Raw genomic sequence first — 18,220 nt, forward strand, 5'->3', positions numbered from 1 at the left:
AGTTTATATGCCAAGAAAATTCTAATTACCCAAAAATAAGGGGATTATATGTCACGTATCCCATTAAATCCAAATAATTAAAATTTAGGATAATATGTTTTCAAGCTGTTGTTCAAGTAAAGAGCTTTTCCAAGTTTTACAAGAAATCAATTAGAACATGGGTCATACTTCTGTTCCACCCAATATTCATTAAATTAAGAGCAAAAACAATTATTGAAATATAAATCAAAACATGAATTAAATTAGAAAGATCAAACGAATAAATCCATACAAATAGACAGAGCTCCTAACCTTAACAATGAAGGATTAGTTACTCATGGTTCAGAGAAGAAAAATAAGGGTTCTGGTAACAAATTGGTACCTGTCTAAATGTACAAAGTTTCTATTTATTACAAATCCTAATTGGTTTAAAATTAAAAATTAAAAATAATAATATCTTTTCCTAAAAGATAAGATTTGAATTTAAATTCGAATTAATTAACAGATCTTCAGTTGATGGTTGGGGACCACTTGATTTGTCCATTCTGCAGCTTCTAATCTGTGTTTTCTGGGCTGGAAAGTGGGTCAAAACAGCCCAAAATTCGTAACCAGCGTTTTCTGAATTATTGTAGATCGCGCATGTGACGCGTCCGCGTCGTCCACGCGTTCGCGTCATTTGTGCAGATTCCAGTCCACGCGTTCGCGTCAGGCACGCGATCGCGTCATTGCGATTTCTCCATTCCGCGCGGTCGCGTGAGCCATGCGTCCGCGTCGGTCTTCGCTGGTCATCTCTTTGGTGTCTTCTTTTTCTCTGCAGAAACTTCATCAAATCCCTCCGAATGCTACCTAAAATAAATAAAATTGCACAAAACTCAAAATAGCATCCATAGTGGCTAAAATATAATTAATTCTTAATTAAACTCAACAAATTAGATGCAAATTCACTAGGAAAAGATAGATAAGATGCTCACGCATCAGTTACACATATCACATTTGTTTATCACCATCGGGGTTGGTTAGAGAAAGATGCGGATGGTGTGCTGAAGTATAATGGTGGTTCAGTGAGTATCATCGAGAGGGTGCATGTTGATACATGTAATTTATTCCTTGTGGAAGGCTTGTTTCTAGATTTAAGTTATACTAGGTATAATGAAGTTTATTGGTTGGAGCTAGGGAAGGATTTAAGTAACGGGTTACGGGTGCTGAGGAGGGATGCCGATGCGGTTAAGTTGTGTGAAGCTGCATTGAGGAATGAAAACAGGGTCCACTTGTATTTTGAGCATCCAGTTGATGTGAATCCAGAGTATGCTGATGAGGCTGAGGTTATTGGTAATGAAGAAGTTGAGATTTCTCGTTTAGGGGATCAACAAATTCATCACCAGGAACTCCAACAAAATGAAGAGGATGAAGGATATGAAAATACAGAAGTAGAGGGAGATCCTTCAGAAAATCAAGCAAATCATCAAGATGATCCCCCACAACAGGAGGAGCAAGAGCAAGAAGAGGATGATAATCCCCCACAACACGAGGAAGAAGAGCAAGAAGAGGATGAACCAATGTTGAACAAAGGTGGGTATGATGCTGCGTTGCCAGATGAGGCTGCTACTGAAAACCTTTCTAATCAAACTCAGGCTGGAACAATTGAAAACGAGACCCCTAACATAGGAGACAACTATCAGACACATGTTGAAGACCAGGACGGGCAATCTAATCCTGAAGAAGCCCAAGGCAGGGGAAGAAAGCGCAGGAAGAAACATGCGAGGCCCCAACCATCTGGTAGAGCTCAACCTGCACCACAAAATAATAGTGATGCACATGCTGGTAAGTACATAAGTTGTAGATCCTAGTAGTAATATTGAATATTGTTGGGATTATGTTTTACTTGTCATAAGTTGTTTGTTAATTAATAACCTAATCATATGAATGCGTAATGTTATAAAATTATATGACGATGCATGTTGTGGGATTCAAGGCTGGAGGTATCATCGAAGACCCCGTCCATCTGGACAGAGGATTCTGCCACCTAGGAAAGAAAATCAGGCTCCAAGGGTGGTTGTTCCTAACCCACATGACCATGATGAAGAGCCCACTGAGTATCAGTATCATTCTGAAGAGCTGCACACCCCACTTGGTTCTGATTCTGAGGATGAAAACCCGGTATTCCCTCAGCATAATCCTGATACAAAATTTGGCAAAATCAGACTGGAATTAGGAATGGAGTTTGGCACGATGCAGCAGTTTAAGAATGCAGTCAGAAAGTACAGTATTCAACTGGGCAGAGAGGCCTTTTTTCTCAAGGTTGAACCACATAGGTGCAGGGTCATCTGTTACAACGAAACTTGTCCATGGAAAGTTTACTGTGCAAGGAGAAACCAGCCACCTAGTTACCAAATCAAAACATTGGTCGATGAGCATACATGTCCAAGGAGTAACAAAAGCAGGTTAGTCACTTGTAAATGAGTTTCGGAGGAGTTGATTAGCAAGATTCGGGCCTGTCCTAACTTGACTCATAGAGAGGCTCGAGATATGTTCAAGGTTGAGTTTGATATATGTGTCGGAGGGAGGATGATGTTTAGGGCAATGGAGAAGGCTAAGGATGTCATTGAGGGCACAGAAAGGGAACAATATTTGAAGTTAAGGACTTACTTGAATGAGCTCCGCAAGACCAACCCAGGATCCAACTGCCGTATGAGTACAATCCCACAATAGAAAGGGTTGCCTAAGTTTAGAAGTCTTTACATATGTCTAGATGCCTGCAAACAGGGATTCAAGCAAGGATGTAGGCCTTTCCTATGCCTTGATGGAGCATTTTTTAAGGGTTATTTTGGGGGGCAGATGCTGACAGCCGTTGCTCAGGATGCCAACAATCATCTATTCCCAGCTGCATATGGAGTAGTTGATGCAGAAACAAAGAATAATTGGAAAGAATTCTTAGAGTATTTGGTGGAAGATATTTGGGATCACAGGCAATTTGATTGGCACTTCATGTTCGACAAACAGAAGGTAACTTGTCTGTAGCTTGTGTATTAAATTATTTTATAGCATATGATGACTAACTTAGTTATTGACAGGGCCTAATTTCTGCTCTACAAGAAGTTATGCCAGGGGTTAATCACAGATTTTGTACTATACATATGTGGAGGAATTTCAACAAGTGCTGGAAAGACCTAGAACTTAAACAGTTGCTATTTCAATGTGCAAGGGCATTGACTGATCAGGAGTTTAATGAAGGTATGGATGCTATCAAGAAAATTAATACTTCTTCCTGGGAATATCTTTCTAAGTATGAGCAAGAAACTTGTTCAAGATCAAGGTTCTCAACTTGGCCTAAAGTGGATAACATAACCAATAACAATGCTGAGTCACTTAATGCAACCATGGTGGGGTTAAGAGGCAAGAGCATCATTACCATGCTAGAGGAGATTAGATATTACCTTATGAAAACTATGGCAACGCATAAAGATGTACTAATGGCCTACACAGGGAAATTAGCTCCTATCCAAATGAGCAGATTGGAGAAGGAAAAGAAGGAAGGAAATTACTGGAAAGCTCAATGGGTGGGAGACGATGACCACAATGTCTTTGAAGTTAGAAGGCATGGCCAAAGTTAGAAGGCATGACCATGGTGATACTAGTCAACCCACCATTTAGGCCCCCACAAATAAGGCCCGTTGCACCTGCTACAAATGCTGCTACTGGTTCAGAAATTTCAGACTCCACAAGGATTCCAATTGTGTCAAATGAAACCATGAATGGAGCATCTAAGGCAACCATTTCTAGGTTCTCAAAGTTTATGCCAAATCAGTCAGCTTGAAGGAGACTTGACTATATAATTAGTTCCTCTTTTGGGTTATAACTTGATATTTAGTTGCCCTTTGTTGGACAATTTGAGTATTTTGGGTTGTATGTTGATATTTAGTATGGTTGGTATTTAGTTATGACTTTATCTAGTTTTTTAGTTGTATGCTGATATTTAGTATGGTTGGTTATTGCCCTTTGTTGGACAATTTGTTTATTTTGGTGTTTGGTATGAAGACTGAAATGTTATGCTGATATCTAGTTAATGCTTAATGTAATGCAGACCAGTTGTTTCGGTTTTTATGTTGTGCTTTTACCAATTTTGATTTCTTAGGTCTATTTGAACTTATTTAACATATCTGAGTTGTCTTTTTAGTTAGTTGCACTTCACTCCATTCATGCTTTTCTCACTGATGTCAACATAAATTCTAGACACAGGTCCAATTCATTAACAAGTAATCAAATAGACACAGCAATGTCAACATAAATTCTATGCAACAATAACACATAACATTCATCAATAAACCCTGTCCTGCATACATCCTTGTCCTATCTAACCAAACACATCAAACTCATACTCAAACTCAGTACAAGTCCACCCAGTACGAAACACAGAAGCAATTCAACTCTCTTCATCTGCTCTATCAACATCTTTCGATCTCTCTGTGTCGTCTCACTCTCAACACTGGTAAACCTTCCTTCCAATACTCAACATGCATTGCATACTACTGTGCCATTCTTAGAGCATTTCTCCACTCCACCAGATTCCTCATTCGTTTCGTCCATCCATTGAAAATAACGGCACCCAGTGTTCTTTGTCTGCCCAACACAAATACCATTCATCAAGCTCAATTGTCAACCGGGGGAACAAATGAAGCAGAAAAATCATGCTTACCTTCCACAGAGGACACCTGAAGAACCATCTTCCTGGGTTTCTCCTCGTCTTTGACTTTAACGCCACCACCTGAAGACGGCAGAAGCATGTGCCATCATATGGCTTGCTCACATGTTCTTCGAGCCCTTCAGATCCATTATTTTTCATATTCTGTGTCCTTCGATTATAACTGGACATGACTGAGCTTCCACCATGCATGCCAATGGTTAGGATTTTGCTTTATGCTCAATTTGGGGAAAACATTCTTTCACGATTCTAAATAAGGGAGAAAAGGTTGAGAAGCCTAATACGGAGGCCACGTTGGACTTCCGTTTGACACATCACCAAGTTTCGTTAAACGGAGAAGACTTCTCATCACGGATGGTCAGATTTGTAGCGTTTTTAAATTTTTTTGAGGGTATGATTGTCGTTATCAAATATTAAGGTTATTTTTGTCAGCGTTTTACAAATTCGGGGGCATAATTGGTAATTTACTCTTTTATATGCCACCAATGCTAATATGTGTTTTCTATTTGCAATTTGCCAAGAAATGACTTGTATTAATAAATAATGCAAAAAAGCCTCAATGCCAATATTGAATATGTGGTTGATCTTAATGTGGTTAACTCATCAGGCAAAGATCGATGATATCTATCAGGGGAAATACTCATAACATCATAGAATCTTAGCTTGTTAATATTATTGTTGTTGGATATGAACCGTGTTTTTATTCTAGTGTTTGTAAGTATGCTTGCCACGTGTTTATTTGGTACTGCACTATGCATTCTAGTTTCATCGGTTGTTCCAAACATGATGTTGTGTTAGAAAGGTGCTTATTGTCATGCATATTGTGAATACCAAGAGATATAAAGAAGACATCAAGTATCATATTTTGTGGTTCTCTTTTTTTCTTTTTCTTTTTTCTGTATGTTCTGTGTTTTTTATTTTGTATGTGAATATGAATTGTAATATGATAATGAATTAATATTGCCAATGTAATGAACCAAAGAATCAACATTAGAAATGTTCATTATACATTTTATATGATTACTTAAATATAAAGGGTTAAATTTGTATTGACGGAAGAATAACTCTTGATTGAAAAATGGCAAATAGTAGGAATATACATAAGATATACTTTGTGTTAGTGAGGAATATATATAAGATATACTTGCATATGAATGAATCATGGACATGGAATAAAGAAAGACTAGGAAAGCTTCAGGTTGAATATGCTAAGTAAATTTCCAAGTAGTTGACCACACTATTGGAAAGGCAAGTAGTACTTCTGATCTCAACTTCTTGACATGCCTGGTTGCATCTTTAAATCATAAACTCTAAACCTTAGAAAAACTGTTGTTCTTGCACAGTCACTGAGATGGATGGAATTAATATCTGCCGGTGCAAAAGGGCCACAATCAGTTGGAACAGATAATATATCTGTAACAGAGCGGCACAAGGACACAGTAGAGTCATTAGTGTGATCTCAACACTCATAATCACAGCTTCGGTGGCAGCATGTTTGGCTGTACCAGGAGAGGCAGATGGCGCGCCCAATAACCTGCACAAGGCCATGTTCCATCTCTTCATCTTCTGCATCACAGTGTCTATGTTTATTTCCACTGGTGCCACTATCATACTCATCTGGGGAAGACTCGGTGTTATTCAATTGTTGAATCTAGTTATGGTGGTGGCACTGCCGCTTCTAGGAACCGGTGTTGTTACACTTTTTCTGGCGTTCATGGCAGGTATCTACACAGTTATAAGCAAACTCACCTGGCTGGCCACAACCTTTCTGATTATAACTTGCAAAATTGTGGCCATCATCTGTGTCTTGTTCTTCCTCCTTTTCCTCCCCACTTCGTCTACCTGCAAGATCTCACGCTACATTTCTTACTACCCCTTTATCTTTCTAGCATCGCCTGCTGAGAAGGAACGACAACTGCCCCTTGCTTTTGGTGCTGAACCTAAGGAGTAGAAGTCCCTGGAGCTACAAAGATCCATCGTATCTATCTCTGGAAATACTCATAACTCATAACATAATAGAATCTTAGCTTGCTAATATTGTTGTCGGGTATGAACGAAATAAAGTGTTTGATAAAAGAATAAAAGATAGTGAAGTGTGGAAGATGATTTTGTTCTATGCATGAGGAATTTTGTTGGCTTCATTTATATACAGCGACGTGTTCAATTAAAGTGGCACCTCTTAGTGTGAGTTAGTAAATAGACAGTTGATTAGAATATGTATGTAATCAAAGTCTAATGGTTGAAAGGGTTCTACTTGGAAGACTGATAGAGGTTCTCCTGGAGTAGTGACAAGTTTATATATATATATTTGGAAAATGGAAGATTCATAGAAGAGTAATTCTATAAATGTAAAACAAGAGACTAGAAATCAGATCATAAACAAATGTCACTTTGAAGAAAAACTCTAGCTAGGACAATATTTGGGAGGTCTTATTAACATGAGAAGAAAAAACAAAGACAGGTTCAAGAATGTCATTATGTGAACTGGACATTTGTCTGGGGAGAGATTCAGAAGCAGAGAAGATGCACTATGTGAAGTGGAAGACTCTGTTTGCCAAAACAGTAAGGGGGGCTACTGGGCTAGCCTTCAAAGACTCATTGTGGGCACAGCTTCTACTAAGCAAGTATGAAAGGGAAGAAAATGGTTGCATAAGCCTAGTCAGTAGAAAGAACGAAAAACAAAATAAACAAAATAAGGAATTGTTTAAATAGAAGGATAGTCCCGTTTAAGATTACTCTTAAACTCTTCCCAAGGTGAAAGAAGCTCCACATGCGAAAATTGTAACTTCATCGCTATCTTTGCTATAGTATCTGTCACCGTATTTGCATCTCTCATAATCAAACGAAGGTCAACACGTCAATTCCAATGCATGGTATCTCTTATTTTGAGTACCAATGGATCAATAAACCCAAAACCATCTTGAGTAACAAGATTAAATGCTTCCACATAATCCATCTCACAAATAACATCTTGTTAACCCACATCCCAAGCTAAGAGATATCCTCTCCAAATAGCAAACAATTCTCCTTAAAGAATACTATTACTCTCAATCATTCTCAAACACCCCCTTTGCCAGCTCCCATTACAATCTCTAATAACACAAGCAAAACCAACACTATCACCCGAACCAAAATAACTAGCATCACAATTAATCTTAAAAGTACTAATGGATGGGGGATTCCAAAAACTATTTAGAGTAGAGGGAAGGGACATACGTTGTAATTCAAAAATATTCCTAAACTCCTTTTCTGAAGTTAATGTCAGACAAATCACTTTTTTCCAGAGGCCAAGTTTCATGGGGATTAAATATGTCATTATTTTTTACTCGCCATATCCACCAAAGTCCCAAAAAGAACTTGAACGGATGCTCTCTGCTATGATACAAGAACCAGTTCTTCAAATCCAAAGGATGACAATAAATATCCAACCTATGCTAGACAAGCTGAGCTTTTGGACAATCCCGAATACAATGTAAAACCGATTCCTAGCTAGAAAGACATCTTGGACACCTATCTGATGACGACATCCCTCTTCTAAAGTGAAAACTTGCAGTAGGAAGAGCCTCCTTAAGACACAACCAAACCAAAAACTTATGCTTTTCCGGAACAAGCTGATGCCAAAGACAAAGTCAATTCTCCCGCTCCTCCCAACCAAATAGCTGCTTACACAACCACAAGTAACCATTGCGTGAGTCAAAGACTTTGGCAGTAGACCCACTCCAATACCAACCCACTTCTGGACCTGCTTGTTCATCTGGATTGTAAGAGAGAATATTACCTTTCAGATTTTGAGATAAAGGAGAATAAAGATTATCCAAATGCCACCTACCAACCGACTAAATATCCTGTATCCGGAGATTCGAATCAGAAATGTGAACATAATCCATCTCATTAGATAACCGTCATTCTCTCCTCCAGTTAGAAAACCAAAAATTCTAGTTCAAATCTCCAATACACCAAGTAAACCCATCCTTCAACACTTCCAAAGCCTTGCAAAGACACCTCCAAATGGGAGAGTCCTTGTTCTTAGGATAACGAGATGATCGGTATTTGGCATCCAACAATTGGACCAATAGCTTGTTTGGCTGCTGGAAAAAAGTCCAAACTAGCTTCCCAAGAAGAGCTATATATACACAATAAGGATCTCTAATTCCCAAACCTCAATATTTTTTTTGGAGTAACCAGTACCTTCCAAATAACAAGATTCAATCCTCTTCCATCAACTTGTCCTTTCCAAAGAAAATTTCTCATTATAGACTCCAATTTACTAATGATTCCTTTAGAAAAAATAGAGACCTGCATCTAGTACATGGGAATAGCGGCGGCAACAAAATTAACCAAGCAGAGTCTACCAGCTCGATTGAGTAAACTCCCTTTTCAGCTTGCTAGCCTACTCCGAATCTTATCCAGGACACCATTGAAAGCTGAATGAGTCACTCTAGAATGGCTAAGGATAACTCCAAGATACTTGCCCAAGTCCTGGATAAATCTGATAGAGGATACCCCAGTGAAAACCTCTTTCCTTGTTGCAGAGACATTCTTGGAGCAAAGCGCTTTAGACTTCTCCACATTAATCTTCATCCCAGATGCTTTGCAAAAAGTCTCTAAAACCAACATCACATTTTGCACTTGTCTCTTTGTAGCTTTACAGAATAGAAGCAAGTCATCCGCAAACATTAAGTGGGATATTCTTGGTCCCCCTCTAGAAATAGCAACCAGCTCCCACAAGCCCAAATCAACCTGATGACTAATAAAACATGCCAATCGCTCCATACACAACACAAAAAGATAGGGTGACATAGGGTCTCCTTGTTTAAGACCTCGGCTAGGAGTAAAGTCATTCAGATGACTCCCATTCCAAAGAATAGATAAGGAAGAAGCAGTGACACAATTCATAATCAAATTAAGTGTAGGAATAGGAAAATCAAAGCTCTTAAGAGTATGAGCTAAAAACCTCCAATCAACTCTGTCATAAGCTTTCTCCAGATCAATCTTAAAGGTCAGTATGCCTTTCTTTGATTTAGTCTTCTTCATAAAATGGAGGACTTCTTGAGCAATAATGATGTTGTCAGGAGTTTCTCGTCCCGGAATAAATCCTCCTTGAAGCGGGCCAACAATCTCCGTAAGATGAGGATGAAGCCTATTAACAAGGACCTTCGTGATGATCTTGTAAACTACATTGCAGAGACTAATCGGCCTGAAATCTTTCATAGATACCGGTGATTCAACCTTTAGAATGAGAATCAGTAAAGTCTCTAACATTCTCGGATCAAGAGTAACACTGGAGAATGCCTGCTTAACCATCTTCCAAACATCAAGACCAATAATCTCCCAATATTCTTTGAAGAAGAAAGCTTGAAACTCATCAGGACCCAGAGCTTTAAAAGAGTTCATGTGAAAAACAGCTGTTCTGACTTCCTCCATAGTAACTGGTGCCGTAAGATTATTGCAAGCTTCCTCATTCAGAGAAGGAAGAGGCACATCACCAAGGCAACCCAAATCAACATCATCCAAATGACAGAATAAACTTTTATAGAAAGACTCTGTTTCTTGACTCAGAACCTCTGGATCAGTTTTCCACACTCCATCCTTGAGAAAAAGGCCATGAATCTTATTATGCTTCCTTCGCACAAGAGTTTGAATATGAAAGAATCTTGTATTCCTATCCCCGAACCTTTTCCACTGATATCTGGACTTTTGGAACCATAGGAGCTCTTCTTGCACTAGATTATTATTATAATCATCAAGCAACTGTTGCTCTTTCTGACGCAAATAAATACTATCCACCACTTTCAAATTCTTTTGTAAATAATTAATCTGCTGCTCTAATCACATTTTTTAACAAAAATGTTACCAAATACCTTCGAGTTAAACTCTAGTGAATTCTTCTTTACTTCCGAAAGCTTGCCACATGTTTATTTGGTACTACACCTAACATCCTATAAGGTTTGATGCAAGAAAAAGGTTTCAATATGACGTAGATGGAGAGGGAATAGATGTTAATTGTCTATACAAGTTTGGGAATAGTAGTTCTAGGGACGGACATACGGCCGAGTGGAAGCTCGGTCCCTCAAGTCTTTTTTAAAGAAAATTAATAGTAGTAAGTTATTAAGTATAATTTAATTTTTTTAAAAATTTATTTAATATTTAGTCTAGTATAAATAAGGGTAAAGTATACTTTTTATCCCTGAAATTTGATAAAAATTTTAAAAATCCTAAGTTTTATTTTGTTTCAATTTCGTTCAAAAAATTTTCAATTTACATAAAAAATATCTTTCTGACAGCTAATTTTTCAAAAAATTTAAGACTAATTCAACAATAATTTCATAAGAACAACCCCTCAATACAAGCAAATCAAATATAATTTTTATGTATTATTGTTAGATTAGACTTAAACTTTTTGAAAATTTAGCCGTTGAGGATATATTTGATGCAAATTGAAAACTTCTGGGACAAAATTGAAATAAAATAAAACTTAGGGGTATTTTTAAAACTTTGGCCAGGAACAAAAAGTATACTTTATCCTATAAATAATAGTCTAGTCCAACCTAAATATTAATGATTTCTAATATCTAAAAAGTAAGTAACAATATTAAAAAAATATGAAAAAGATATTATTACTAATATTTTTTAATTAAATAAAATTTTTCAAATCCATAAAGTAAATTCTTTTTTTTTCTTGTGATCGTCTTTTTTTATTTATTTGGTATTAATTTTCTCTGTTTCAACTACTACAACTGAAAGATCTTTTTAGCTATGAATATTGTGAAAAATGACTCAGAAACAAAATGAAAGATAAATTTCTTGTTAATTGTCTTTTAATTATATTGAAGAAAAAATTGCTAAAAAATTTGACACAAATTCTATTTTCGATGAATTTTATAATGCCAAGAATCGACTACTTTATTAGTAAAAAGTACACACATATTTTTTGCACTTTAAAATATATTCTCTATCGGTATATTTTTATAATACATCTTATATTATATAATTTTTTGTATAATTTTTTAATATTATATATATCATTGGCCTTCCAATAATAATATTTCTGGATCCGTCCCTCAAAATAGATGTTCTAGCAACCAACACAAATCAAAACGGTGTTCACACTATTTATCCCAAATGTTTAGTAGTGTTCATGAATAATTATATTTATATTTAAGTAATTAACAATTAACATCTTAATCTCTTTTATAGTGCAAGTATGGGAGACATGGTTGTATTTAAAAAAACTTATTAAGAGTTATTTTTATTTTAATTTACTAGATAATTATTTTAAATTTAATATGATTATATTTAACCTAATTTCATCTCTCATTTTTTTAAGAACATTATCTTTTGACTCATTTTTATCCTCAATTTTTTCATAGCTCTCATCTATGAGGATTGCTAGGGGCCAACAAGTTTTATGGTTTGTAGCTATTAATTAGTTATTATTAGTGTTTTTAATAGTGTGAGATTTTATCCAATAGTGTGAGATTACTCACTTTCTTTTTTATGGTTAAGTGTTGACCAGATGTTAATAAAAAGGGAAAGTATGAGGAGCCAATGAAATATTTATACAATGTATACAATGGAGGTTTATGGAATATTAGAGATATAATCATTAATGTTACATTTTCCCATCAATTGAAGCTTTTGGGATGAGTGGTATCATGACATAGTATTAAAGAGCTAGATTCGAAAGGTTAAGAGTTCAATCCTTGGTGAATCCCAAAATCAATTTAATTTTTTGGGAAGATGTTTATTATCCCTAGTACTCGGATAAAATGCTGGCCTGCTAGACTTTCTCCTCACCCAATGTTCTGATGATTCGCCTTCCACACCTATGTTGCACTTTATCATGCTCCAATCTTCTCTACCTTGGATTCTAAAAAACTGAAGAATCACTAAAAATTTCAAATTTTAATGGATTCAAAAGAAGTTATGATTTAAGGATCAGGCCTAGTAAGATAATGGCGACTTCAAATTGAAGAGGCAAAGGGTTCCGAGGGTCACGGAAACAAAGGACATAAGGAGGAAAGATATCTTCAACAAAGATAGCTCAAGTAATGAGATATGCAGGTGGTCTATTAGTTGATAATATTATTTTATTTTTTATAGACTGATAGTTGATGGTGTTATTTTGTTATTTTATCTCTTGATATTTATCTTAATGTTTTGTTATGATATGTCATGCTAGTTTTAAGGTTGTTGGAGTTGTTATGGACCTCTGGAATTATTGTAAGCTCTCATATCCCTCTTTAGAAGTTTTTTAAGTTCTAAAATTATAAAAAAATACTTGGTGTAAAGCATTTGCTTCAACAAGAGATTGACAATGAACTAATTGAAGTTATTGGTAGTGATGATGATCTCATAAGAATAAAAAAGAGTTATTTTTGTCTTTTGGACGAGATGAGGTAAAAAGGATGGAGACCTAAAAGACGATTTATTTCTTTAGGAGTGGTGAGAATCCAGATGAACTATGAAATGGGGAGAAAAAAAATAATGGTTGTAAATTGAATGAGAACGGTGAGAAGAGTAACAAAAAAAGAGTTCGAACTCTTATGAAATACGGACACTTTTCTGATTTAATGTATTTGGGTGTTGGATATATTTTGGATACGACACATGTCGATACTTGTTTGTCACACGTGCGTGTCTTCTATGCCCTAATAAAAAATAAAAAATTTTTTCGGACATACTTAGACACACCTAAATACCATTGATAGAGTGAAAGAAGATATTAAAAGTGAACAAAGAGGGCTAGTTAGTTAATCAGGTTTATCTAGCTGTTAAGTTTGTTAGGAAGTTAGTTAAGTCTACTGAGCTGGCACAAGTGGCCTAACTCTTCAGAAGCTTCTAGTGTATGTTATATAAGCCTTGTATAGCTGTAAGTTTCAATGAATGCAAATGAAAATTCTCCACTGTTCAAATCACTCTTCTCCAAACTCTCTCTTCTCTCACTCATCTTCTTTGCTCTCACTCACTAGTCACTAATTCCTTCATGGTATCAGAGCTGGTCTTCTAATGGAAAACAAAATCCAAGCCATGGCAGATTCAGGAAGCGCCCACAGCTCAGCACAAACGGCAAGCTCACTAGGCTTTGCTGCAACCCCGATCTACATGAAGCTGGACAGTGATAACTTTTTGCAGTGGAAGGATCAGGTAGAGACAATGATTGAAGGCAATGACCTATTGAATCACATTATTGGAGTAGGAATTCCTCGTCAATTTCTTGATAATAGCAATATCAATCCTGAATTTCAGAAATGGAAAAGGCAAGATGCTTTGCTTAAATCTTGGCTTCTAGCGGCAATGATGAAACCCTACACTAGTCGGATGGTTGGTTGTGTATTCACCTATCAGATCTGGAATAGGTTAGAGACTTACTTTACATCTCAAATTAAGGCTAGGATTATGCAATTAAGGAACAAATTGAGCAACACTCGAATATGATCCTCTGTAAACGAGTATGTATTGTCAATAAAAGGCACAATTGATGTGTTAATGTCAGTAGGAGAGACAGTGAGTGAGAGCGACCATGTTAATGCACTTCTTCATGGCCTAACCAAAGAGTATGCACCTTTGCTCACTTCACTGCTAACAAGATCGCAAGGTATTACAGTCAGAGAGTTAGAGGCTATGATTTTTGCCAATGAAAGTATGTTAGAAAGATTTAGAAAAACTGAGCTGAATCAAGTAGCATAATCCAGTTATGCAAATCAAGAAAGCTTGCAAGAAAGCCCTCAGTATCAAGTGAACTAGACTCAGACGGGAAATTTTCGAGGAAGCTTCCGAGGCAGGGGAAGATTCGACAGAGGAGGAAGACATCCCTCTGGTTTTAGAAATTAGCAGCAATTTAATGGAAAACAGCAGCAATATGATGATAGGTTGAGAAATTAGAATTATGAAAGAACACAGAGTCAAAACTATGAAAGATCAAACTATGAGAGGCCTCAATGTCAGTTATGCAACAAGATTGGCTACACAGCCAAAACTTGCTAGTACATGTATGAAGAAGACTCACAGCCTCATGGAAGAAGCACTAACAAATCACACCAACTTGAACAACCATGGGCTAATTACAACACTGTGTTAGCAAATCCAGCAACTCTCACTGATTCAGTTTGGTATCCGGACTCAGGTGCAACACATCACATGACTTCCGACCCTCATAATGTAACTGAAAAAGAGAATTATGATGGTGCAGAACAAGTAATTGTTGGCAATAGAACAGGTTTGAGCATTAATTCTGTTGGAAAAGCCTATTTTAAAACTGAATTGAGCTCTAAACATCTTATTATGCAGAAATTGTAGCTAGTAGCTGATATAACTAAGAACCTATTAAGTGTGTATCAATTTTGTTGTGACAACAATGTTCTCTTTAAATTTTATTCTCATGGTTGCTAGTCAAATCTCAAGATTCTAAAGAATTGCTTTTGAATGAAACTGTTGAAAAAGGCATGTATAAGCTGTCGAATTTTCACCTGTTCAAACACCTGCTGCACTGCTAAGTTTAGTGGAGTCACATTCACAGTCAAATTTAGATTAATTCATGCTGTGGCATTCTCGTCTTGGACATGCCTCACATAATATAGTCTCAAAAGGTTTACAGCATTGTAATCTTTCTTTTTCTACAAATAAGCCACTTTGTACCTCTTGTTGCATTGGCAAATCTTACTCTTTACCCTTTCCTGACTCTTAAGCAGTGTATAATGTTCCTTTAGAGCTTGTGTACTCTAACATTTGGGGCCCAGCTCCAATGTCTGATTGTAATGGAAATAACTACTTTGTGAACTTTATTGATGCATATTCCAGATTTACTTGGCTGTATTTGATCAAGAGTAGAGCTCAATTAAAAACAGTTTTTCTGCATTTCCAACACATGGCTGAGCTTCAGCTTAATACCAAACTTAAGGTTTTTCAGAGTGATAATGCTGTAGAGTATATCAATTTATCCAAATTATTGCAGGAACAGGGTGTTATTCACAGGTTTTTTTGTCCACATGTCCACCAGCAAAATGACACAGCTGAGAGGAAGCATAGGCATGTTGTTGAAATGGGGCTAACCATGCTGGCAGCAGCATCTATGTCACTCAAGTTCTAGGGGGAGGCTTTCACTACAGTAGTCCAATTGATCAACCTCTTGCCAGCTCCAGTGCTGAATGGAGTATCCCCAACTGAGAAATTGTTCAACAAGAAGCCAGCTTATGAAAACCTCAAGGTCTTTGGTTGCTTGTGTTTCCCCTACTCGAGGCCTTACAACCGAAATAAGCTTGACTTTAGATCCTCACCAAGTGTATTTATTGGTTATGGCACCTCTCACAAGGGCTAATGTCTCACAAACTTTGGAAAAGTGGTCATTACAAGGCATGTTGTGTTTGATGAAGCCACATTCCCTTTCAAAGATCCTTCCTTCGGTTTCCATTCCCCACCTAGTCTCGAATTTTCACCTGTTATTCCACAGCCACTGTCATGTATTCCTATTATCCCTCACCAGGCCAAGCAATTCTCCTCACAACCAACCTCAGCTTTTGCCTTACCCATAACAACAGCCTCACCTACCACCCCCTCTTTAGCCCCAACATAAATCCCTCTAAATTCTATTGTATCTTCTTCTCCTCTGCCTCGCAGCCCCAATAATATATCCCCTATACTGCCTCACCCCTCCTCGTCTCTGACCTCACCAACCCCTTTCCATAGGGCCTCGTCAGATGTCCCGATTCCGATTCCAATCTTTGATTTGGAAATAGTTCTACTTTCTGTTCCTGTTGCTAACACTCATCCAATAGTGACTAGAAGCAAGGCAGGTATTGTCAAGCCTCGTGTTTTTATTACAAGTATGGAGCCAAGGTCTGTGAAGCAAGCGCTAGATGACCCAAAGTGGAAGAGTGCCATGGAGTTTGAATTTGCAGCTCTCCTGAGGAATAATACCTGGTCCCTAGTTCCTCTCCCAGCTGGCGGAAAGCTATTGGGAGCAAGTGGGTATTTCGCCTCAAATACAATGATGATGGTAGTTTACAAAAGCACAAGGCTAGACTTGTTGCTTAGGGTTTCTCCCAGAGATCTGGGTTTGATTTTACAGAGACATATAGCCCTGTTGTCAAGCCAACATCCATCCGAGTTATACTGACCATTGCACTGGCAAATTCGTGGACTATACGTCAATTAGACATGAATAATGCCTTTCTCCATGGAGAATTGCATGAAGATGTTTATATGAGACAACTACAAAGTTTCACTGTTGGTGATGGTTATTGGTGTGCAAGCTTATCAAGGTTCTCTATGGGTTGAAGTAAGCCCCAAGAACCTGGTATTTCAAGGTTTCCACTGCTCTTCGAGATCTGGGGTTCACAACCACCAAGTCTGATGTTTCGGTCTTTGTTCGGCACACTTCATCATCTCTTACTTATGTTCTCATTTATGTTGATGATATACTCATCACTGGCAGATCAAAAAGCGAAATATCTGATGTTATTCAACGGCTGGACTCTGCCTTTGCTCTAAAGGACATGGGTCCTTTACATTACTTCCTGGGAATTCAGGTCACTAAAACTAGTGATGGAGGACTGCTCATGACACATAGTAAATATGTCCAAGACCTGCTGCTCAAAGCAGGGATGTCAGGGTGCAAACTGTGCTATACACCTTTGCCCTCCACCTTGAAGATTCAGGCCACAGGGGGAGTTGAGTTTGCAAACCCTCATATGTATCGCTCAGTGGTGGGGAGTCTGCAATATCTCACCATTACCAGACCTGAACTAGCATACAATGTGAATAAAGTAGCACAGTTTATGCAGCATCTACTAGAGACACATTAGAAGCTGGTCAAACGAATCCTGAGATATGTTGGTGGCACTGCAACCTATGGCTTGAAGCTTGACAAAGCTTCACCCACTTCCTTGCTGACACTAAAAGCCTATTATGATTTTGACTGGACAGGGGATCCCAATGATTGCAAATCAGTTGGAGGGTTCTGTGTCTATTTAGACAGGAATTTAATATCGTGGCAGTATAAGAAACAAGGGTTAGTAGCTAGATCCAGCACAGAGGATGAGTACAGGGCATTAGCAGATTTAGTTGTTGAACTGATCAGGATAAAAGGCTTGATAAGTGAGCTAAAGTGGAGTGTTTCCGAAGCCCCCATGGCCTATTGCGACAATCAGAATGCAGTCTTGCTGGCAGCAAATCCTATTCTCCATTCAAAAACGAAATACTTTGATATTGACTTGCATTTCCTGAGGGATTATGTGGCAAGGAATGAGATTTAGGTAAGTCATATACTAGGCTTAGCTCAGATTGCTGACACTCTCACCAAGGCTCTTCCATCAATAGCGTTCCTTGATCTCAGAGGCAAACTCAAGGTGCAGAATTATGAAGATTCAGCTCCCTTGAGTTTGAGGGAGCATGATAGAGTGAAAGATGATATTGAAAGTGAACAAAGAGGGCTAGTTAATTAATCAAGTTTATCTAGCTATTAAGTTTGTTAGAAAGTTAGTTAAGTCTGCTGAACTGGCACAAGTGGCCAAACTCTTCAGAAGCTTCTAATGTATATTATAT

At 37.5% G+C, this 18,220-nt stretch overlaps 1 protein-coding gene across 1 annotated transcript; it reads left to right on the forward strand.

Moving 5' to 3' along the window:
- Nucleotides 1-16,502: 16,502 nt before the first annotated feature.
- LOC130939333 (uncharacterized mitochondrial protein AtMg00810-like) lies at nt 16,503-17,931 on the forward strand. The gene is made up of 3 exons (XM_057867442.1): nt 16,503-16,673; nt 16,984-17,433; nt 17,539-17,931. Exons 1-3 carry the CDS (start codon nt 16,503-16,505, stop codon nt 17,929-17,931), a joined length of 1,014 nt encoding a protein of 337 aa, XP_057723425.1.
- Nucleotides 17,932-18,220: the final 289 nt, after the last annotated feature.

This window comes from Arachis stenosperma, chromosome 7 (assembly GCF_014773155.1).
Source record: "Arachis stenosperma cultivar V10309 chromosome 7, arast.V10309.gnm1.PFL2, whole genome shotgun sequence".
Lineage (NCBI taxonomy): Eukaryota > Viridiplantae > Streptophyta > Magnoliopsida > Fabales > Fabaceae > Arachis > Arachis stenosperma.